At 45.1% G+C, this 24,578-nt stretch overlaps 1 protein-coding gene across 1 annotated transcript; it reads left to right on the top strand.

The window, feature by feature from the left end:
* Positions 1-375: 375 nt before the first annotated feature.
* Positions 376-20,539, top strand: Nsfl1c (NSFL1 cofactor). The gene is made up of 9 exons (XM_021156079.3): positions 376-568; positions 2,754-2,851; positions 6,935-7,009; positions 9,191-9,356; positions 10,295-10,387; positions 11,548-11,657; positions 12,442-12,579; positions 17,958-18,122; positions 19,362-20,539. Exons 1-9 carry the CDS (start codon positions 464-466, stop codon positions 19,522-19,524), a joined length of 1,113 nt encoding a protein of 370 aa, XP_021011738.1. The 5' UTR covers positions 376-463; the 3' UTR covers positions 19,525-20,539.
* Positions 20,540-24,578: the final 4,039 nt, after the last annotated feature.

Raw genomic sequence — 24,578 nt, 5'->3', positions numbered from 1 at the left:
AACTGTTAGGGTCAAAGGACATAAGCAACAAGAGGACAGGATACTTTGTTTTATCTCTGTTGTTTCCACAGCCCTTGGAAGAGCATCAAGCCATAGACAGCGTAATGCTTCAAGAAGGAAATTAATGTGCAAATAAATAATTAACGAAATAAAGGGATGAGACCATGAGTAATTTGCAGGATCTGATTTCGGGACTCCTTCATCCTGTGGGAAAACCAGCCCCTCCCTACTCCCATCGACCTTCTACTTCAGCCATTAAGGTGAGGTTCACATAGAGGCCACCAGAGGGCGCGAGGCGGCTGGGTTTCCCGCACGGAGGGCTTTTCCTGTGGCACCTCATTGGGCGGAGCCTAGGGCAGGCGCCCAGCGGCTGGACGCGGTAGAACGGCGGGCGGAACGCAGACCTGGGGTTGGGGCTGTTGCAGTGTCCGCCGGAGCGGTTTGGGAAGTACACGGGGCGAAGATGGCGGAGGAGCGGCAGGACGCGTTGAGGGAGTTCGTGGCGGTGACGGGCACTGAGGAGGACAGGGCCCGTTTCTTCCTGGAGTCGGCTGGCTGGGACCTGCAGGTAGCGCCGCGAGGCGGGCCGCTTCGGGCGGGCTGGGGAATGCGGAGTGCGGCGTCGGCTCTGCGACCCCTACGCGGCCGAAGCGCACAGTCATCCCTACGGGGCTGGGCCCTGCCTAGCCCAGGCCTCATGGTGTCTGGGGTCGCTTGCCACGCGTCGCCGGCCTGGCTTGGAAGTTCATGGACGCCGGCGGGCCCCGGCCTGCTTTGCAGGGCCTCTGTTTTCCTGCGGGCTCGCAGTGTTGGCGAGACTTTGGGCGCTGCCGCAGTCCGCGTGGAGCCGTCGCCTGGGGGCGTGGCTGCCGCGGCGAGTGCCTGCGGGTGGCCCGGTGGATTCGAGTGCCCGGCTTCCAGAAGGAGCCCCACCGAGGTCGCGGTGGCCTTCCGATTCAGCTTCTGCAAGGATGCTTTGCTGGTGGGGGAAACCCTGCAAGGCATCAGCCCACGCCCCACTCTTGCCTAATTGCAGGGAGAAACTACCTGTGGGATTGTGGCGCACATTTGGGGTCTCTGCACATTTCGTAGTTAACTGTAAAATGGGAATTTCTTAGGACTTACTGTCTTGTTCACTGACATGTAGTAAATAGTCACTAAGGAATTAATTTAGAAGACAAAGCTCCACCAGGCATGAAATGTTGCACACTTCTGATCCCTAGAGCAACGCCCATCTCTTAGTGCTCAGAAACACAGTAATTAATGTTAGAAAGAACTGATTGCATAAATGTCCTTGGCCAGCCTAAAGTCTTAGGTAGATGACGATGACTAATATTTCTTGAGTACCTACAACAAGCCAGGCACTGTTGAGCATTACAACATGTCTCATTTACATGTCTCACGTTGCAGCTGAGACTTTGGAGGATAAATAACTTGCTGAAGAACTCACTAACTACTAATTAAACAGGTAAAGACTAACCCTATCTTATGGATGAGGAATTGGACCCTCAAAGGGACACCGCATGTGCTCACTGTGAGAGCTTTCTGATGTAACCATGTCTACTGACTGTAATATTTAAATAGCTTCCCAAACATTCGGGATCTTTATTCCTGTAACTCTTTCAGCACTCTGGAGGCAGAAGATCTGAGTTCGAGACCAGCCTGATCTACATAGTTCCAAGAGTAAATAGTCCCTCTTTCAAAACCATAACAAACAGAAAGAGGTCAGATGCTCTTAAAGGCACTGTGAAGCCTCTGTGCTGAGTGGAAATACATAAGAGAAAAGCTTCTATCCCAGTAGATCATCCGAACTGAGGCTCTTACCTGTGTGATAACTTGACTAACAGTGCCAGGACTTAAATGCAGGTTCTCTAAATGTCAGTTTAGTACAACTCCTACGATGGCACATGACTTCCCAGAAGCTGGTTATACTGCATGAAGAATACCTTCAGACTGATTGTCCCATGACAGCTCATTTCCTCCTATACAGTTGGTTACCTTTTAGACAGGAGGTGCCTCCTTCATCTCTGTGGGACTTCATTGTTCTGTCTTCTCTGTGTGGAGAATGTGTGATAAATCAATGCCTTCTCGTTGAGTTGGCGACAGTCACAAATGACCAAAGGACTCATATAAAGGACTTCCATATGTGTAAAGCTAAGGTGACTGTGTTAATTTTAGTGATTATCTCCTTCAGTTTTATAGATTTGGTGGATCAGCATCCCCATTTCAAACAGGAAACTAGGCTTCACAAAGAAAGGAAATGTAACATCTGTCCCTATTCTCTTCTACCTCTTAGAACATAAGCGTGAGGGCCTGAGCATACGGCCTGGGGTTCAACCTGACCCCACTTCTGACCTCCAGAAACAGTCTTCATTTTGCAGTCCGTTTGTGCCAGCTATAAAGTGAGACAATAATAACACTAATTACGAAATTCTGAATAGATTAAATGAATTAACATATAGTGTACATACAACCTGACACACAAATAAATAATAGTTGGTGGTCTTCCTTTATGTTTTTCATATTAATTTTATTTAGTATCTTTGTTCCCCTTGGTGGGTGGATTTCCCCCTGAAGTATACCCCCATCTCCACTTTCAGGCTAACATGTCTATTGCCTTTCCATCTAGTCTTCTTTGGTTCCAGGTTCAGGAACCAAAGTATGGGTTTTGTCTTCATGTTTTTGTTCCATTGTGAGATATGTGTCAGATGAAAGCCTGGAGGGTCCCAAAGTACTCTGTCTGTGTGTTTTAGATTGCACTTGCAAGCTTTTATGAGGATGGAGGGGATGAAGACATTGTGACCATTTCACAAGCAACTCCAAGTTCAGTGTCCAGAGGCACAGCTCCTAGGTAAGGACCAACTTCAGTTGCTACATGAATGTTTCCAGACTTTCCTTTTTGACTTGACAGAACAGTCAGGTCCAGATTATGAACCAAGAGGTTTAAAGATCAACTAAAAAGAACTGAAGGATTCAAAGGTCAACTTATAAGGGTTTTTTTTTGTGGTTTGCTTTGTTTGCTTGCTTGCTTCCTTGTTTGCTTGCTTGCTTCCTTGTTTTTGTTTTGAATGTGAATGGGTGTTCTGCCTGCCTGTATGTTTATGCACTGTGGGGACCAGAAGAAGGCATTGGATTTCCTGAAACTGGAGTTAATACATGATTGTGGGCCACCATGTGGGTACTGGGACTTGGAACTGGGGCTTCTGGGAGAACATTCAATGTTCCTAACTGCCAAACCATCTCTCTAGCCCCTCCTTAAGATCTTTAAGGGCTGTGTTTATGAACTTTGGGGAGTCACTGTCTTATTTCTGGAAGTGTTCATTCTAGGAGTGTCATAGTAGAGATGAGATTAATGGCCTATCACACTAGTAAGATGATCATGGAAATAGATACCTCTGCTGAAGTTGACACGGGAAGTTAACTAACATTTGTGTGATGCCACCTTCCCTAGCCCTTTGGCCGCAGTCAGTCGCTGCTGTGATTGGCTCATGAGGAGAATGTTGGCCTTCCCAGATTCTCTCCACAGAAGCGTCTGAGCTCCCACGCTTGTTTCATACTTTTAGTCTAATTGCACTTACTCCAGGGTATATGTTGTCAGAAAATTTTGCTGGGTTTGAATTCAACTCCAGAATGCAGAAAAAATGTCTCTCTACTATGAAGTGGTAAATTCTCTCAGAGGGTCTCTGAGCTTTAAACTACATTTTTTTTTCCCCTTTGAGAAACACTAACACCAAATCTCATTGGTCCTTCATGTCTTTCCCTGCCTCCCACAGAAGTGTGTCTGGGGGCAGGGGTCACAGGACAGGGATCTTTCAATTATTTGCAGTGAGGTACTGATGGAATGCTGTAATGTTATTGCCTGAGGGGTGGGTTGTAAGTGTATGGGCTGCTGGCAAAGGTGGCAAATTTGTGATCCAACCTCACTTTGGGTTATTGACATGTCAGAAGTACCAAGGAGGAGGAATTGAAATGTAGCCTCTAATGCTAGTCATTTGTCCCTCCTCTCTTCTCCCACAGTCCAGAATAACCCTTAGTGCATTAAGGGTTTATTAAACAGTGTAGGGCCAGGGAGGCTAACTACCCAGGTTCAGGCTCAGAGATTCATGACTTGAGACAGAGTATTTATCTCAGTTTCTCAGTTTTCATCACTGTCAAATGGAAATTGTAATAGTGTCTGCTACTTAGCAGAGTCAGTGAATTAACCCAAGCCAAGCATGGTGGCACACACTTTTAACCCTAGCACTTGGAAAGGAGGTGAGTTCAAGGCCAGCCTGAGCTATATAGGACAGCCCCAGCTATGTAAAGAGACCGTGACTCAAAAGCAAAAAGCCAGACCTCAGAGCACAGTTCCTTTAATCCCAGCACTGCATAGGCAGAAGCAGGTAGAGCTCTGCCACCCTGTCTCAAAAACAAACAAACAAAAAAAACAAAACCCCAACTTTATGTAGTACTTAGAGTATAATATGTTGTCTACTATTACTGACGCTGTACCCTGCCTCATTCCACAACAGACAGGTGGATGTGGGTGGGTGGGTGTGAGAGAGAAAGAGAGAGACAGAATGAGAATCTGTGTGTATTTTACAATAAAAGTAAAGAAACAAGGAGCTACAGCTTAACATTAGCATTAAATGTGAAAGGAATGTAGACTGGATAGGAGTTGAGGCCTCTTAGCCTTGTCTCATTGTTTTGGTTAAGCCCTAACTTTGACTGTGGGCTTCAGTGAAGGAAAAAAAGAGGAAGGAAAGGGGGTGTGGTTTGTCATTGTCTTTGTTTAGGAGGAAAATGCTGACTGGATTTTCTCAGAAGAAACTAAACTGTACTAACACCCCAAAGGAATTTGGTGGTAGTCAAGGGAGCAGCTGCTCTCCAGCCTTTGACCTAGCTGTTACAGGACACTTAGCCTGCTGCTGACTGACCCCTGTTCACCTGTCATCTACCTTTCATGTTGTCTCTGACGCCAAGTGAGAACAGTCACTCTAGAATGGAGCATTTAGTGCGGAGCCCTGGAGCTTCCAGGAGGAGTCTGTAAAAAGGCACAGTGGAAGGTCTTTAGATTAAAATTACGTAGGTACAGGTCTAACTATACTTTGGCAGGTATCTTCTGGAGAGGGAGTATATTAGATTCCCATAAGAAGAATCTAATAAGGTGTTTTGCATAATTTACTATGGGAGGAAGTCTTAAGCTCAATATAAATCATTATCATTGCTGAGCACTTAGTGCTAGTCCATGAGTTAAGCCTTTATATACATCTTTTTTTGTCATCCACCTTGTGGGTGAGTACTGTACTGTTCCCATTGTATAGATGGGGACACACAAGAGCTGGGCTTCTTCCCTAGATCACACAAGCCAGCAAATGGAGGGGAAAAGTCAGGGCTCTTCTGCTTCCTGAGTCTCAGTTTTCTGTGCAGCATGTTGCTTCTCATGGATGCTCAGAAGTCCTTCAAAGTCTTTCCTGAATCTGCCTTTCTCATCTTAACCCCTTTCCTTTTCTTAAATCCTTTGTTCCAACCAAAATAGTTCCTTTGATGGCCCATCTCTGTGGTATGTGTGGATCTATCTTTGTTGTTGTCCTCTAAATTGCTGTAATGGCTGTCTTGCTTTCTGCCTGTCAATCTCAATTCACATCCCACACCCATGTTTGCCTTCATCCTTGCTCCTCTGCTGAGCAGCACACCACAGCCCTATTCCTCAGAACTCCAGTCTCTCTCATGTTGTCTTGAACCCTTTTCCTGGTAATTTAACTTTTCATATTAATAAAATGAGAAGTAGGAGAGTTGTTGCACTAACCATCTGTCTGCTGAAGCCAGAGCTAACCCCTCAAACTTCTCCTCCACACCCTGTGGGACTCGCCCAACCCTGACCCCTGAATATTAGGAATAGGACTTGGCAGGAGATCCTATATGCCTATAGTCTGAGCACCTGGGAAACAGGCATGAGGATCTAAATCTAAATAAAAGATCTAAGGAAACTTTTTTTTAAAATTATCCTGCAGTAGAAATAGGCAGAGAGCTCTATGCTGCCTGCCACCCACACGTTGATTCTGCAGGACTCCTTGACCTTTATCTAGTGTGTTAGTCTCTTGTCTCTACATATACATAAGTGTTTTCCATAATGTTATTTTAGTTTCCCTTTCCCACTATCTCCACCATCCTTTTTTCACTCAGTCTCCTGTTCACCGGTTCCTTGGTAATGGTCCAAATGTGTCTTTTTGTAGGAAGTCTTTCCCTCACAGGAGACAAGAGGCTTTGTGTTCATAAGGTCATGTGTACTGATACAGCCCCTGTTGTGCATCGTTATAGTAGATAGTTGTTTATTTGTGCCACTAGCCTGTAAGACCAGTGTCTAATTTTTACCTTTATAAATCCAACATTTAGTTAATGCCTTATATGTTAAAAGTTACATAATAAGACTATTCAGTAGTAAAAAAAAAATCTTTTTTAATTTTATATGTATGAATATTTTGCCTATGTGTATGTATTTGCATCGTGTTTGTGCCTGGTACCCACAGAGGTCAGAAGAGGGTGTTGGATTCCCCAGAACTGGAGTTACAGATACTTGTGAGCTACTATGTGTGTGCTGGGATCCAAACGTTGGTCCTCTGCAAGAGCATCAAATGCTCTTAACCACTGTGCATTCTCTCCAGCCCTCAGTAGTTTTCTTTAAAAACAGTGAATAACTCATTCCCCCATTTCCAGAACAGCTTAAATTGGATTCCATTTTACCTCACAGTAGCATTCGCTAATTTATTCTCAGTCCTGTGTGACCTTAACAGACAAATGCCACGCCCTTTCTTTTCTATACTTAGGTCAGTCTTTTCATCTGTGTTGTCTTCATACCACAGCATCTCACTCCAGTGTCCAACTCCCCAGTTGATATAGGCGTTGCTTTTCTTTAACTCTTCCTGAAATAATTTTTGCTCCTTCCTGTCTCCAGTGATAATAGAGTGACATCCTTCAGAGACCTCATTCATGACCAAGATGAAGAGGAGGAGGAAGAGGAGGGACAGAGGTAAGGCTCTGAGAGAGAGCACAATTTATCAAAGTACACAGTGGTGTTTAAATCACCTAGGATAAGGCGTGAGACACATGTTCACTATTGCCAACCGTCACTGCTGTGCATAGGGTATAATATCCTAAGAGCAGTTTGCTCTCTGTAGGTTAGCAGTAATTCCCATCTCATTGCTACACCCCCCTTCCCACTTTGTCATGTACTGGGGCTTTTTTTTTCTCTCTCTAATTATTACAGGGAGGTATTTATAGAAGAATATTATAAAGAGGGAAGCAAAACTTCTAAGAATGAGAAAGTTACCAAGTTACCCATAATACTACAACACAGAAATAGCCAAGTATCTTTTTGTGGTGTGTTTTTATCCATATAAATAAATTACACAATAAGTAGAAAAATAAGGTTGTAAATGTGTGTCCTCCCAACACCATCATACTGTTTTTACTTTTAGGAATCTTGTAATAGAATTGTTGTTTCATTGTAGAAAATGAGGCTTACAGAATGAAAGGGTAGTGTTTACCCTCTGATAATTGCCACTCATATTTTGTTGTGTTTCCACACAGTCCTTGCTCTGATTAGACATGGTGAAGGTGATTAGTTTCTTGTGTTAGATACTTCCTGCTGACACTGAAATTCCTGTTTTCCATGACTTTGCTAGCCCATATGTCCCATAGTTTTGGTGAGTCTGTGTCTATACTACTGTAAATGTCAATTCTGTGAACACTGTTTATGTTAATCTTTGACCAGTTTTGAATTATTTCCTTAATTTCTCAAACAGAAACGCCAGGTCAAGAACATAATACTTTTAAGGCTGTTGTTCACTGGCTCCCAGTTATTAAACCAAGACCTAAAGGTCCCTCAACTAAGACTTTGCAGCCCAGGCAGACTGGATTTACGTGCATTGAGCAAGAATAATCTGGCTATAGCCTCATTTCTCAGGTGTTTATTCTCCATGGGCCCGCTTTGGTCTTTCAAGCATTCCTCAGGGAGATGAGAAGATAACCATTGTAGAAATATGGTGACTTCTCTGTAGAGATCTGAGGAGTCACATGTTCATGTAGTACTTCACACTACCTCAGAACTTTGCTCTTAAATATACTGGAGACTTGTAGATATTGGTAATTTTAAGGTACTATACTCCTCAAGTAGAAGGGCACTAATTATCGCAGCCCCAGCCTAGCTTCCAAATACCACCTCCATCTTCTCCAGCCTGGTCACAGCTTCCATTGTGACCTTCCACTGTTTCACAGCCCTTTAGCTTCCTTGGTTACTTTAGACCCTACTCAGTTTAGACCTGAAACATTCTCAGCCAGGGCCTAAGTGTTGCCTCCTGTTAAGACTGGTGAGAAAGCAGCTACATGATAGCACCTTCTTAGATCCAGATTTTTAAAAGTGCTGGTTTAATCTCAAGCTGTTCTTGGACTACTAGAGTACCTGATGTAGGTATCTTGGAGCTTATTTCTGAGATTGGAGCTTTCCTGGCTTCTAGTGCATCTCCTGAGGCTCCCAGTGTACATCATAAGAATGGCAGGTGAAGTGAGTCTTGGGGGAATTATGGTGTGGTGTCAGTCAGCCTCACACGTACATTGCTCTGCTTGCTCTTTTGCATACATCTGCTGATTTGAACTTCGACTCTGACTTAAGGAGCAGGTAGGTAGGGCATGTAATCCTTCTTTCATTTTAAAGCAATAAAGTATGCAAAGCAGTGCACTGGCTTACTATTCAGGTCATACAATTGCAGAGCCAGGACTGGATCCTAGCTGCTTATACTAACTACACCACCAACATTAATCCAAAACTCTTTAAGAGTTAGCTGCTTCTGACTAGGACCACAGTTGCTTCCTGGAAAGGGGCTTGCAGAAGAATGATTCCTGCTGAGATCCTCCTTCATTAATGTGTTGTTGTGCATGCCTGGAATGTTTTCCCCCATCTCTTACCTGATAACCTCATCCTCAAGAGATCCCAGAAAATAGCAGCCTTGGTTGTTGTCCCTGTCTCCCCATCTCCATGCTGCCACCACCATTGTCCCTGAGACCCTCACTGACTTGATGGCTGCTCCCTTTGCATCATATCTGCCTGCACCCTTACGTGTTTTCCTAGCTAGTCAATACCCTTTGCTTCAGTGCACCCAGAACCTGGTACATCTTCTGTTTATTTTTGGTATGTTTGGCATTTCACACACAGGTTTTATGCTGGAGGCTCAGAAAGAAGTGGACAGCAGATTGTTGGTCCTCCCCGGAAGAAAAGTCCCAACGAGCTGGTGGATGATCTGTTTAAGGGGGCCAAAGAGCATGGGGCTGTAGCTGTGGAACGAGTGACCAAGAGCCCTGGAGAGACCAGTAAACCGAGAGTGAGCATAAGGGCTGTTGTAGCCAAAAGAATTGAGTTCCACAGTGGAGAGGGAAGCCTGCTTTTCTCTAGCAGAGATTGGTTCCTTTGTTTCTTCACTTGGCTATTTGTCCTTCTGTGTAGAAGACTTGTGTGTCTGTGAGCTAGATCAGAGCTCAGAATCCTACCTATCCAAATTGGCCAGCTTAGTGTTTTCCTTTATTTCACTATAATTAAATTCATTACTGAATTTAAGGAGGAAGGAATTTTTTTGTTGTTGTTAACAATTTTTTCATTAAATATTTTCTTCATTTACATTTCAAATGCTATCCCAAAAGTCCCCTATACACTCCCCCCGCCCTGCTCCCCAATCCACCCACTCCCACTTCCTGGCCCTGGCATTCCCCTGTACTGGGGCATATAATCTTTGCAAGACCAAGGGCCTCTCCTGAGGGAGGAATTTGGGGGTTTTGTTTGTTTTTTGCTTTTTCAAAACAGGATTTTTCTGTGTAGCCCTGTCTGTTTTTAGAATTCTCTCTGTAGACCATGTTTGTTGCCTCAAGCTCACAGAGATGCCTGCCTCTGCCTCTGCCTCCCAAGTTGTGGGGTTAAAGCTATGCTCCATCATGCCCAGCTTCATCACCAGTTTTTATGTAAAGATTTCTGTCCTTAGGAAAATCAAAACGTCATTGTTGCTGTCCTATACCTATATTCCTGCATAGCCATTATTACTGAGTTTATACTGAGAATAGTAGCTATTCCCTTTAGCTGGGTATTCCAGCTTTCACCTCTTATTCCTGCCCCTGGAACAAGGGGCAAACACAAGCAAACCTTGTCCCTGTGTTTGCTATTCAGTAGTTAACAAGCTTGATCAGAATGTTGCTTCTCTGCCTCATCCTATAAATGTCTTTGTACCTGAGTAATTCCACCACCAAGTGTTTATAAACTTGTCCTTTATAGCCATTTGCAGGAGGGGGCTACCGCCTTGGAGCAGCACCAGAGGAAGAGTCTGCCTATGTGGCAGGAGAAAGGAGGCGGCATTCAGGCCAGGATGTGAGTATGCCTTCCTCAGAGATGCTTGTGGACTGTTCATTGTGCCCATTTCAAAAGGGACTGGTTACATGTGTGAACGAGCAGCCTCTAAAAGACGAGCCTGCTGTGGTCTCAATGGGGACTTACATAAAAATGAGACAGTTTTCACTTGGTGGATAGAGGGCCAGGGCAAGGGATGGGGATGGGGAAGAAGATGGACACAAGGTTTCTTGAGTGTTCTTTGGATCACACACAAGGGGGCAGTGTGTGTCGGGGGGGGGGGGTGTGATTCCCTGGTATATTGGGGATAGTTGAAGAACCTTGAAAATGCCAAAGAAGGCCTGAAATATGGATGGATTTGGTTGGTTTTGTTTTGTTTCATTTTGCTTGAGTTTTCTTTATACACACACACCCTCCAGGCAATGATACTATATAATTTTGAGTCTTTAAAAAAATTTAATATGCTACAAAATAATTTGACCTACCTTTATGTCCGTTCATTTCTGTGATGTAGATTTTAAATCACTTTAGTTTTATTCCCAAATAAAGTCAAGCAGGAAGACAGTAAGACTTTTATAGACTTGTAGCAGTGGCCACCAGTGCATTAGTTGTTAGTCTTTCAAACTTTTTTCTATAAGTGTGTATAGAAAGTTGACAAATTGGGGATATGTTCTTGAAATTTCTTTTTTTATGTGAAGAGGGCAGGGGATATGCACATGAGTACAGAGGCCAGGATAGGGTGTTTAGATTTTCAGGAATGAGAGTTAAAGACAGTTGGGAGCCACCTGGCATGAGTGCTAGGAACTAGGAACCAAAGTTGGGTCCTGTCAGAGCACTACATGCTCTTGACCACCGAGTCATCTCTCCAGCTTCTAGATAATCATTTTTAGTAACTGCAAAATAGGGAGCCACAGCTGGGATTAAGTCATTTCTTATATAGTCACCTCAATAGCAAACTCTCCTTAGAACAATGCCCACTTCTCCTAACCTGCGTCATAGCATGTCCCTAGTTTAGGTTGGTGCGTATGTATTTGATTGATACTCCTTGTCATGTGTGTATTTGTCTGATTGTTGATGTTTTTGTAGTAACGTAAAATAGTGAAAACTCATGTATAGGTTCAGTTGCATTTTCTAGGTTCCTGTCATAGTAACTATGTGCTTATTACCTCCTGTTGTCACAGGTTCATGTAGTGCTAAAGCTCTGGAAAACTGGATTCAGCCTAGACAATGGTGACCTTAGAAGCTACCAAGACCCAGCCAATGCCCAGTTTCTGGAGTCTATCCGTAGAGGGTAAGCAGGAAAGCCCATGTTAGTCTCACTTTCGTGAATGAGCTGTCAGGTGGGAAAGGAAGAAAAGTTATTAAAACAGATTTAGCATGATTTGACATAAAGATTCACAAATCACTCCAAAAACCTTGTCCATTTTTTGCTGTTTTCCCTGAGGCATAGCTGAGTAGCCAAGTAAGCAGGCCGTGCTGTGACTGAGAAGGTGGAGACAGACACTTCCATAACAGACCCTGGTGACAGAGAGTCTCTCCTCTCAGGCCACTGGGGTGAAACACGCTATGGTGGCTTTGGGGAATGGGATTTCCTTCCTCTCCCCAGTTCCTCTCCTCATGAAAAGCCCTCAGGGATAGAGAAAGGGAGAGATGGAGAGACAAAGAGGAAGAAGTGCTTGAGAAAGCAAAGGGATTGAGAGGTTTGGTCTCATCTTGTGCACTGTTCTAATTTGCTTTCTGTTGCTGTGATTAAACCCATAATGAAAGCAACTAAGGGAGAATAGGGTTTGTAACAAGCTGCTTGTTTGCTCACTGACGCCTGCTCTGCTGGCTTTCTTAATAACTAGATTCACCTACCTAGACAGTGTCGCCCTCAGTGGGCTTGGCCTTCCTACAGCACTTGTCAATGAATACAGTCTCTTAGAGAGATGGCCGCAAGCCATTCTGGGAAAAGCAGTTCTTCAATTGAGATTCTCTCTTCCCTGGTGACTACAGAGGGTATCAAGTTGACAATAACAACTTAATCAGGTTTCCATCCATCTCACAATAAACCCCACCATTGCCTTTTTCCTTAGGGAGGTTCCTGCGGAGCTTCGGAGGTTAGCGCACGGTGGGCAAGTGAACCTGGATATGGAGGATCATCGGGATGAGGACTTCGTGAAGCCCAAGGGAGCTTTCAAAGCCTTCACTGGCGAGGGCCAGAAACTGGGCAGGTGAGAAGCAGTGTCAGTTGGACCATCAGTCCCATCAGCCAGTCCTGTGTTCTCATTGTGAGGATCTCAGTGAGAGGAGTTGCAGAGTAGTTGAGTTGTGTTTCACGGGAGGAGGGAGAGTATGGGTTCTGGAGTATGCAGACCTGAGTTAAGTCTCTGTCTTTCCTTTACAGCTGAGTGATCTTAGACTGCACAGCCTCCGTTTCCTCAGCTGTAAAGTAGGGTTGCTAAGAGTCCTTGCCCTCGGGGTTCTATTGGGAGGAATAAAGGAGCCAGTGCATGTAGAACTGTCTGGCATGAGCTGTGAATGGAGCATAGCTGCTGCTTTGACTCAGAATCCTGAGTGTTGGATTTCCTGGATGCTGTAAGCCTAAGCATGGTGGGGTTAAGAAATTTTCAGCTTCCTGTCCAGCACCGTTTCCCAGGAGTGCTGCACAAGGACATCATAGCCCTTGGAAAGGCTACTGCTCCTTAGTGTGTGTAGCCCAGTCAAGACTGGGATTCTGTTGCCTACAGCTGGCCTCTATCTCAGCATCCTCCTGCCACAAAGTGCTAGGGTTAGACGCATGTACACCCGTCACACCTAGGCTCATTATCACTTTGTCATCCAAAATAATTCAAAGCTAAAATCTGAATTTTATTTTTCAGGTTTATCTTAAATATAAATCAAACCTGAGATTTGGGGGGTTTGCTTTTCAAGTTATATTTAAAAAAAAAAAAACCTTTTTATATTAAATAGTGAACGGCTCATTTACTTTAAAGGCACTGAAAAAATTCTTGAGTTACGTTGAATATCTGTAGTAGGTTTAGGCTTCATATCCATTCATTTGAGCCGCTTACCTGACAGTTTGGTAAAGACTGCACGTGTTTCAGTTTGAAGTGTAAACAGTAGGAATGTCTAGGGGGCTGCTGCAGATGAGTGGGGAGGTTTGCTGCTCCCCGGGCCTTCTACAGTGGTGGTTTTGTGAGGGCTGGCACTGAGTTCTAGTATTGAGGATTGTTGAAGAAACTGCCTTAGCACCAGTTAGTTCATTCCATTGTGAAGGCGATGAGCGGCTGCATGACGGAGGCTTTGCCCATGAGAGAGGCTTCGGTTCCATTGCATTTTCAGGGAGACCCCAAAGAAAAGCCTCTGGTTATAGAGGTTAATGCTTGTTTTCCCTGCCCCTGGGTGAAATTCCATTACTGTTGTGTAGGTGGCCAGCTGTTGTGGAGAGCAGTGGCTTAGGTGGAAGCAGTTCTCGGAAGGACGAAGCAGAGGGCCTATTCTGTGAGCAGAGCTGGCCTACAAAGTTATATGGAGTGGTTGGGAACTAATGTTCTCCAGGCACGGTGTTCTTAAGTAATCATGAAGCTCAGTGCCAGTGTTCGCCTTTCTCTTTTCTGTCTTTTCTGAGAGAACATTTAGAACTCATGGTTAGACCTAACGTCTCTTACACAATTTTAGTCCAAAATTCTGACAACTTTTAAGAATGATAGCATGTACGTGTTTTCTGCTGTGTGCTTGTATTAAGCATTTCCATACTTAGTGTCTGTCTTAGTCAGGATTTCTATTTCTGCACAAACATCATGACCAGAAGCAGTTGGGGAGGAAAGGGTTTATTCAGCTTACATTTCCACATCACTGTTCATCACCAAAGGAAGTCAGGACTGGAACTCAAGCAGGTCAGGAAGCAGGAGCTGATGCAGAGGCCATGGAGGGATGTTCCTTACTGGCTTGCTTCCCCTGGCTTGCTCAGCATTCTCTCTTATAGAAATAAGACTACCAGCCCAGAGATGGTCCCACCCACAAGGAGCCCAACCCCCTTGATCACTAATTGAGAAAATGCCTTACAGTTGGTTCTCATGGAGGCATTTCCTCAACTGAAGCTCCTTTCTCTGTGATAACTCCAGCTGTGTCAAGTGGACACAAAACTAGCCAGTACAATTGACCCCTTGTCAACTTGACACACAAATACATCACTAGTAAGCCTCAACCCTTAGTTCTTATTTATCTCCAAGATCTTAAATAACTTTAAAAGTCCCATAGTCTTTACATAAAATTCAAAATACTTTAAAATTCAAAGTCTCTTAACTATGGGCTTCACTAAAAAATTTCCTTCAAGAGGGAAAAATACCAGGGCACAGTCACAATCAAAAGCAAAAATCAGTCTCCAACCGTCCAATGTCTGGGATTCAACTCACGATCTTCTGGGCTCCTCCAAGGGCTTGGGTCACTTCTCCAGCCATGCCCTTTGTAGCACACACATTGTCTTCTAGGCTCCAGCCACCTGTACTCCACTGCTGTTGCTGTTCTTGGTAGTCATCTCATGATACTGGCATCTCCAAAATGCTGCTGTCTTCCAATGTAACTTGGCTTCAACAATAACCTCTCATAGGCTCTCCTCTTCATGGTGCCAAACCTCAACTCCTTTGCATGACCCCTTCAGTCCTAGGCCATCAATTGTAACTGAGGCTGCACCTTCACCAATGGCCTTCCATGGCCTCTCACAGTGCCAAACCTCAGCTGCTCTGCATGACCCCTTCATGCCTTCAAAACCAGTACCACCTGGGTGACCCTTACACATTACCAAGTCCCGCTGCAGCAGGAGTACAACCTTGGCTATCTCAGGAACACAGCCTCTTTGTGCTTTCAGAAAACACTTCCCAGAAGATGTCACCTCAACGATGCTGGTCTCTTCTTAATCACCGCTAATTTCTTAGCTCCAGCTAACCATCATCAATAGTCCCAATATGCAAAGGTTTTGCTTTAGTAGTTCTGGTATCTTGTTAATCGCAGCTGATTTCAGCCCCAGCTAACCAGAACCACAGACTAATCAAACTCCAAAATAGCAATGGCCCTGAAAAGAGTCTTTAATTTTCCTTCTGAAATTTCACAAGCCAGGCCTCCATTTTCTGCACTGTTCTCATCATTATCTTCCAAGCTCCCACACAACATTTCACAGAGTTCTTAACAGTGAATGGATCTTCTAGCCCAAAGTTCCAAAGTCCTTCCACAGTCCTCCCCAAAACATGGTCAGGTTATCACAGAAATACCCCACTATGCTGGTACCAATTTGTCTTAGTCAGGGTTTCTATTGCTGCACAAACATCATGACCAAGAAGCAGTTGGGGAGGAAAGGGTTTATTTGGCTTACACTTCCACATTGCTGTTCATCACCAAGGAAGTCAGGACTGGAACTCAAGCAGGTCAGAAAGCAGGGGCTGATGCAGAAGCCATGGAGGGATGTTCTTTACTGGCTTGCTCAGCCTGCTCTCTTATAGAACCAAGACTTCCAGCCCCGAGATGGTCCCACCTACAAGGGGCCTTTCCCCCTTGATCACTAATTGAGAAAATGCCTTACAGTTGGATCTCATGGAGGCATTTCCTGAACTGAAGCTCCTTTCTCTGTGATAACTCCAGCTGTGTCAAGTTGACACAAAAATAGCCAGTACAGTGACTTTAACCTAACTTTGGTCCCCATTCTACATATAAGAACCATAGCTTGGAGAGTCAGGCCTTTCCCTAGGGCCAAAGTACTGACCAGTGCCAGAGTAGGCTTCTTCTGTCGCTGTTTTCACTGCCAACACTATAGGGATCCTAGATGACTTTGAACAGGTTTTGTACCTCTAGTATATGCCAAGTGCAACATGTCCTTTGAGCTACTTTCTCAACTTTTCTGGGAAATGTTTGTTTGTTTGTTTGTTTGCTTGTCTTATTGAGATCCTCAAACTCCTGAGTCATAAGATACCATGCCTGGCTGTTTACTCTTTTTTTTTTTTTTTTTTTAACACTTTTTAAAAAATCTTTGAGAATTTCACTCCGTGTATTTTGACCATATTCACTTTACCGCTCCCAATTCCAACCCTGCTTATCTACCCAGCTTCACCTTCTGTCATTCTGGTTCTCTCTCTCAACCCCATCAAGTCTCGTTTTTTGTCTTGTTTAATTGAGGAAAGTGAGTCTTAGGTTCAGGTTCCCCAGTTCTGCCTGGATCTGTAACTCCAACGCCTGGCCCTGTTTTAAGCGCACATGCTAGACCCAGATGCTAGGATTATTCCCTGGTTTCTCCACCTCAATCAGTGCCTGAGAACTTTACTTCACTGTGCCTCAGTTTCCTCAATTTTTTTTTAACAATGGAACACAAAGATTTATTCAGTATGGCTGCATTGTGAAGAAGATTACAAGCATGACTCCCCCCTCAACCCCAAGTCCTGTTTTGGTTTTTAAAGCTAGGTCTGACTTTGTAGCACAAGCTAGCCTTGAACCAGTACTCAACTGTAGCTGTCTTCAGACACGCCAGAAGAGGGCACCAGATCTCATTATAGATGATTGTAAGCCACCATGTAGTTGCTGGGAATTGAACTCAGGACCTCTGGAAAAGACAAGTAGCATGATAGTTGCCACTGTCCCAGGCTCGGGTCTTACAGGCCAGGAGTCTGACATAAAAGCAGCTGCTCACAGGAGTATGGTTGGTACTCTTTGGGCTCCACTTTTAATTCTCTCAGCCCCTATCTCTTCACAGAAGAGGAAGTCCATTTCTTGGACTGAAAGTTGGGCATGGTAGTACATGCTTGTAATCCCACCACTATGGAGGGTATGGCAGAAAGATTGCAACAAGCCCTAGGGCAGTGTGGGCTACATAGTAAGAGTCTATCTCAATAAAAATAAAAAAATGGAACTTGGTTTGCCCAAGGCCACCCAGCTAATAAGTGAATTTGGATCCTGGTCCATCTCATTCTTAAAATGTGAGCACAAATAACTGGCAGCAGCTCCATCCTGTTCACTGTGTGACTAACCACTACACTACCAGGCTCTTAGCTGGCCTTTAGGAATCCTTACTTCACCACCACCATAGTTGGCACATATAAAATAAATGCAGTTCTCAGCCTGTGGGTTGTGACCCCTTTGTGTGTAGGGGAGAGGGTGTCAAACAGCCCGTGTACAGAATTCACCTGAGGTCATTGGAAAACACAGATATTTTACAATTCATACCAGTAGCAAAATTACAGTTATAACGTAGTAACAGAAATAATCTTATGGTTTGGGGTCACTACAACATGAGGTACTATATTAAAGGGTTGCAGCATTAAAGGTTAAGAACCACTGTACTAGAGGGTGCCGGCCTGAAGAACATAACACAACCAGTCACTTGCAGTTTTGCCAAGGCTGCCTCAGTCACAGATTTGGAATGCATCCTCTAGCCATGTCACTGAAGCTGAGCCATCCTGATCTGTGGATTCTATGCCTCACAACAGTCTCATCTCTCCAACTACAAGCTGTCTTCTTTCTAGACTGTCACATAGGGCACCTAGGTACATAGCAGTTGCTCAGTGAGAACCCAGAGATGTCTGCCTTGTACCTCTGTGAGGACCTTGATGTACTTCTTTCTCCTCAGCACGGCCCCCCAGGTATTAAACACCAGCTCTCCAGCCCAACAAGCAGAAAATGAAGCCAAAGCTAGCTCGTCCATCTTAATCAATGAAGCAGAACCTACCACGAACATCCAAATCCGGCTTGCAGATGGCGGGAGGCTGGTGCAGAAATTCAACCACAGCCACAGGTACCTTCTCTATCTGGACTACCTTTTGCCAGCAGTGTCTGGTCCCAGAGTCTAGGATAGATCTGTGGGAAGCAGGCAGCTGTTCTCCCTCATATACACTATCAAGCAATCCGTGCTGTCCTGGAGGAAGCAATGGGTTGGGATGCTTAATGTACAAGTAGCTGGATCTGCCTCATCTGTAGGTCTCATTCCTCATCATTAGGATTAAGCGACCAGGTTCCTTATTCAAAGGAAATGTCTCTGGTTTTAAACTTAGGGAAACTAAGGCACCATAGAATGAAGAGACTAGCAGGAGAGGTGCTAGGGGCCTATTACCAGTAAAGATACTTGACAGCTCCTTTCTCTCAAAGAGGATGTCCAAGTTTCATCCATAGTGGGCTAGCTAAGCCAGGACTCAGATATGGGCCACTGAGTAGGTTAGCAATCTTTGAGTGCTGACCAAATGTTCCTAATGTTGGTGCTTCCCTCTGAGAGGGTTGTAACCCATCTTACCAACCAGTTACTGCTTTAGTTTCACCTCACTAGTTAACCCCACCCAAGTGACAGCCTGTACAGAGTGTGGATGAGGGGTCTAGGCTGCATCTTGTATGTCCAGCCTCTCATGGGCCACTACTACATAGTGGCAGAAAGAAACTTCTGTTGATAGGGTATAAGGAAAAATTCTGTTTCCAGTGACTCTATCCTTGTGATTTCCCAGGTGCAAGAATGTGCCTGGAGGAGGGTTCCTAGGACTAAGATGATGCTGGCATACAGTTGAGAAGTGCCCCCTCTGACACCAAAATAAGATGTGTCTACCCTGCTGGGATTCATGGTCCATAAGGCATAGGCTATAGTCAGATGGTCCCAGAAATATATACCTACAACCACTTCTGTGGCAAGATGGGAGCAATAGAAGACAGCCTTCTTTTGTGAAGAGTCCCAAAGTAGAATAGAATGAAAGAAGGCTGAGTGTGGAAGGAAGAAAGGAGAAGAGAGATAAGGACAAGGAAGGAGAGCAAAATAAAGCAGGCTTTGGGACTCCAGGAAGACTGTACCTGCCAGGAATGGGGGCTTCAGGCAGAAGAGGAAATGAGATTGGTGTGCCTCCAGGTGACAGCTTTGGCCACTCTGTAGAGAAGGGACACAGGGAAGCAGGCATGGTAAGAAGGAGCCTTCAGAAGCATTCCTCTTCCCAAAGGCCAGGGTTGGGGGCAATAGCAGAGAGCCATTCATTACCTCCAACTTACCCTGCTCCTCCAGGATCAGCGACATCCGGCTCTTCATCGTGGATGCCCGGCCAGCTATGGCTGCCACCAGTTTTGTCCTTATGACTACCTTCCCTAACAAAGAGCTGGCTGATGAGAACCAAACCCTGAAGGAAGCCAACCTTCTCAATGCTGTCATCGTGCAGCGGTTAACATAACCGCCCAGCTGCTGCCTCACCTCCCTATGTGTCTCCCATGACTGCGGCCATGCCCATGGGGATTACCTCCCACCCCGTACACACCTAGCCCTTCCAGTGCCACGTCTCGTCCGTAGCTCTGGATTCTTAGACTTCAGTTGGACATTTGTTTTCTCTTTAGTTGTATTTCCTGGGTTTTTGTGATGATCAATGGACTTTAAAGAAAAAAAAATAAAAAAGATAAAAATTTGAAGAAATACTACCAATTCTGTTGTATAGAAATTCCCACTGGAGCTGTAATTGATTGCTAGAAAATCTTATCTTGGGGCATGGTAAGGGGACTTTGCTTTCATCCTCTGCGTAAAAGTCACTGTGGCACACATAATCATCTCCTGCTGTGGTCCTCCTGCTGCAGGTGGTTGTGTGGAGGACTCCTCTTAGAATAGAGGGGGTTTTTCTCTATTAGATGTGGCACATGGCACATGACAACCTTAGTGGATTCAGGTAGGTGTCTTTGTCTAGGAAAAAAGCAGAAAATGTCACTAAGGCTAGCAGCAGATACACATGGGAATGAATGTCTTATGTATCTTGAGTGCCTATAACTGTAGTGGTGGTCACAAGAGTCTGTGGAGAAGCAAATTTTATTTGGGTATGTGTAATTAACATGTAGCTTTGGGACACAAGTTCTGTTTTACACTTGTTCTCTGCCCTTCGGACCTTTGACTTGCAGCAGCTTCAGGCATATCCCAGTCTGGTGAAGACATCCACCATTGAAGGCATAAAAAGGATAGTAGGGACCTTGGATAGAACCTCTTCTGCCTCCTTTACTGTACTGCTTCCTGCCCTGCCCTGCCCAGAGCCAGGAGCCGACGTGATACTGTGAGCTACCAAGAAGCATCCTTAGACAGGGTCTTGGAAAACAGTGTTCTCCTGGGGCTGCAATGTCTACTGCAATATGGTCTCCGGCATATGAAGGTAACCGGAACCAAAGGTCTGGAAAAACAGAATTGGTCATTAAAACAGAACAAGGACAATAGAGTTTGTCCTGCATATTGAGTTGCTTGGAAGGAAGTTGGCAGCGCCTCTATTTCTGCACTTCACAGGGCCCAGGTCACACTTGGCAAATGGTAGGGTGCATGGGCAAGGTTCCCGGGACCATGCTCTAATGCCCAGGCCTTCCTACATAATTCAGGCCGCTTTCACTACCTCGTTTTGCCTATATCCTCAATGATTTGCAAAGGGTCCTGGGTTTTCCCCCTGCCTGTGAAGTAAACATGGATGGCAGCTGCTTGAACTTGCCCCAGTCCTGTACCTGGCCCACAGCCAAAGGAACTGCATAGAATGGGCTCCATGCCCAGGAAGGCTGTTTCCAGCTTCAGGCTTCTGTTCTGGAGGCTCAGGTGGAAACATCTGTCCACCCAGATGGGCTTTCATCAGATACTCTAGCTACTTGGCCTGGGCTGTTGAACTCAGGGCAGTTCTCCACTGCATCATTGTGGATCATCCTATCATTGCATGAAAAGTAGGGGAATCACTTGAAACTAAGTAGGCTGTGCTTAGCATGCATTACAATGCCTGGACATGTCTTGATCTGTCGGAAGAGTACCTCATATTCACCAGAGTAAAGGTAAGTTAATTATGATGCCTGTTGTGGGGGATAGGATCCCACTGTTTGTTCTGGCTGGTCTGGAAGTTACTATACCTCCGTGTCAGGCTTCATGATGCCTTTTCTAACAAGTGCAGTTCAAGCTTGTTCAGAGAAACATGTTTGATCTTACTGACTTCACCAACCAACTCAGAAGTAGAGTTATATACATCTGTTCCTCCTTAGAAGATGATTATGGAAGGAAGGAAGCAAGCAAGCAAGCACGCAGGCAGGGACTGAGCACATTCTTTGCTTTAGATGATACTGCCGCAGTTCCTTCCAGAGTACCACTAGCTGTTTCCTGCCATCAATACAATAGAGCATGCCCCTCTCCGCCAGACTCTTCAGGGTGACTTGGAATTTACTAAGAGCAACTGGTGCAGACATAGGGCCCCTGCTGCTCCCTCTTTCTAACCTGCTCTGTTCTAACTACTAGATTCAAGACAGCTACTATCTCTGAGACCCTTTCTCAGGCCCAAATAAAAGGTCTTCCTTCTTACAAATGGGTGTGGCTCTGTCTTAATGGTCTGACTGTCTTCCTATCTCCTTTCAGAGAGATCCAGCCTGAAAAGCAGGGTAGAAAGCACATGGTCGAAGCATCTGACCTGTTCCCAGTTTGATCAACCTCAGTAGCTCTGTCCTCCCCACCAATATGGTATTTTTAATAATTTGGGAATTCCACACTTGCTTCCTATCCCCATTCCTCTCAGGTCCACCCTTGATCTGCATACACCCAAATTATTCCAAGTCCAATTTGTGTTTCCCATATACTCATTGGAGCATGCTCAAACTCCCAGTGGCCACCCTTAAAGAGAACTGAGTCCTTCCCCACACGGCAGCAGCCTCTGGCACCTTCAGGGCCTCGTGGCTGCTCCAAGGAACCTGGTAGACCCTGTCTCAGTACCTTTATCCCTTGATGCCACCTAGGTGCTACTTGCCATTAGCTCCCTGGCCAGCTTCCTTCATCTCTCATGTGGAGTAAGCAGTAATTCCATGGATCTGCCCTTAACCAGCATCATGTCTCACCCAGCAGAGGGCTCCTTTCACCACATTAACCATATGCAATGGCCTGATTCTCTAGTGCCCTATGTGCATTTGATTGTGCCTGGAAACTCCTAAGGGACCTTGCAGGATCAGCTCCTGCCTACTACCCCCAACATTCTCTGCCCTGTTTATTTGCTCCTTGCCTGATGCAACATATACTGTCCATTTGTGTGTGTGTTTACTTTGGCCCTCACTAGAGCCTAACCTCTACCAAGGCAGGGTGTTTGGTATTCTTCACCCACACCTGGCTATGTTCAGCAGTAGTGGGTCAGATGAAATGGAGTTGAGATTCTTATGTAAAGGATACACCCCCACTTACAATCTTCCCAGTAGGCTCTCAACCAGAGAGGTAGCTTTTTAAAGAACATTGGTTACTCTAGCTTCATTCTGTGCAGATGGTTAAAAAAAAAAATGCAGACTAAAACCAGATGAACTTAGGAGGTGAGACATGTTGTGAAGAGAATGTTTCAGCACCTGGCTTACCAATTACTGCCTACTGAGAACCTGAGGTTGTTGTCAGGACTTGAGCTACCACAAAGAATGCCAGCTACTGCCATTATTTTGGCACTAACTTTGTACTTTACCTCCAATGGAAAAATGGGCAGAACTACATTTGAACCATTCACTGTTGTACTGCAAAGCCAGACTTCATGGTGGTTCTGCTGTGAAAAAGGCACAAGGACAGGTGGCAGTGATGACAAGGAAGTATGGAGGAGTTTAGAAGAGAGCACCTGAGAGTTGGGTGGTAAAGGATGCCTGGAGATTGGTTTTTTGAAAAAGAGGAAGCCACTGGACACGGTAGTACATGCCTTTAATCTCAGTACTCAGAGGCAGAGTAATCAATTGTGAGTTCCAAGACAGCCAGGGCTATGTAAAGAGGCCCTAGAGAGAAAGGGTGAGGGTGGGCAGTAGGCAGAGACAGACAGCTGCAGAGAGTTGGAGTTGGGGGAAGAAACTTTCCCGTAAGAGCCAGATCTAGCAGACAGGTGGTGTGGACAGGCAGATTTGGCTTTGAGTTTAGGTTCCATTTTCTGCTAGGTATGACCTTAAAGCAGTCACTTAAGCTTCTGTAGTTTTGTGTATCTCATTCATTAGAGAAATTATTGTGGTCCCTACACTGAGGGGACTAAAGAGATCTGTGAAATGTTCGACTCTAGGAAGAACTTTCTAGTGAGTATAGTTGCCATCTATTGAGCCCTTAGTGTGAGCACTTGGGCAGGCATGACCTCCTTAATTGATACTTAGGAGGCAAGTGCTTTGATTATATTTATCCAGGGAGAAACTGTGCCTTATAAATATCAGGTACCTTATACAATAAGTAACTGTAGATGCACAGAATTGGAGAGGTGAAACCTTCTAAGACTGAAACCAAGGATCATCATATACATTTATCCTCATGCCCTCTCTACCCTGATCAGACCCTTCATGACTCAAGGAGAGTTCCAGCTGAACAGAATATAATGGGGTGCTTAGTGCGACCTTGAGAGACTAAACTACGAAGAAACTGGGTCCCTTAGACAAAAGAGGGTCAAACATCCCTACAGCCCAAGGTAAGGTACTGTCCACACACAGGGCTTGCAAAGAGATTGAAAGAGTTATGTGATATCTCTCATCCCACAACAAGGCCAACTTATTGAAGAGTTTTCTTCAAAGTTGCTGAAAGGCTTTAGGTCTCCAAGGAAGGGGAACAAGATTTCCTTTCCCCTTGGCCAAGAAGTGGGGTCTCCTAGAGACAGCTAGAGAACTTGGAGGTGGTGTCAGTGATAGATAGGCCTTTGCCTCACACAAACCTAGTGTGAGAGAGATGTTGTAGGCACAGAGAGAACTCGGTGTCTAGGAAGGTCTGGACCCCAGGACTCTACAGAGCCTCCCAAGGGTACAGGATAGCCCATAGACAGCTGGCCTGGACTCTAGGGAACTAACTACTCTAGGGACTGAGAAGCCTGTGTGGAAGACTGACCTTGGATTGAGGAATGGGAGAAAAGCAAGCAGCCAGACAGGAATTTATTTGGCCTTCTCCAAGGGCGTATAGGCACGTGCTCCCAGGACCCTGGACCAAAACCCAAAGAGCCCTCTGTCTTTGGATAGGGTTTCAGAGCACCTGGGCTTCTTACTTCTGGAAGCCATCAGGCCCTTCCTGCCTTTCACCTCTTCTGTGACCAGGACCCTGACACAATGAACCTATACCTCTAAATGAATACATTCTTCTTTTTTCATTGTAAGATATTTTTGTTATTTTTTTGTAGAGTTTTTTTTTTATTTATTCATTCACTTCACAGGTCAACATAAACCCCCCGCTCCTCTCTCGCACACAGTTCTTTCTCTCATTCCCCGTCCCTTTCTCCTCTGAAGAGGGAGAGCCCCCACCCCCAACCCTCCCCCTGGG

The sequence above is a fragment of the Mus caroli genome, unplaced genomic scaffold (assembly GCF_978045245.1).
Source record: "Mus caroli unplaced genomic scaffold, Mus_caroli_1 scaffold_2, whole genome shotgun sequence".
NCBI lineage: Eukaryota > Metazoa > Chordata > Mammalia > Rodentia > Muridae > Mus > Mus caroli.
This window is presented reverse-complemented; position numbering and strand designations above follow the sequence as displayed.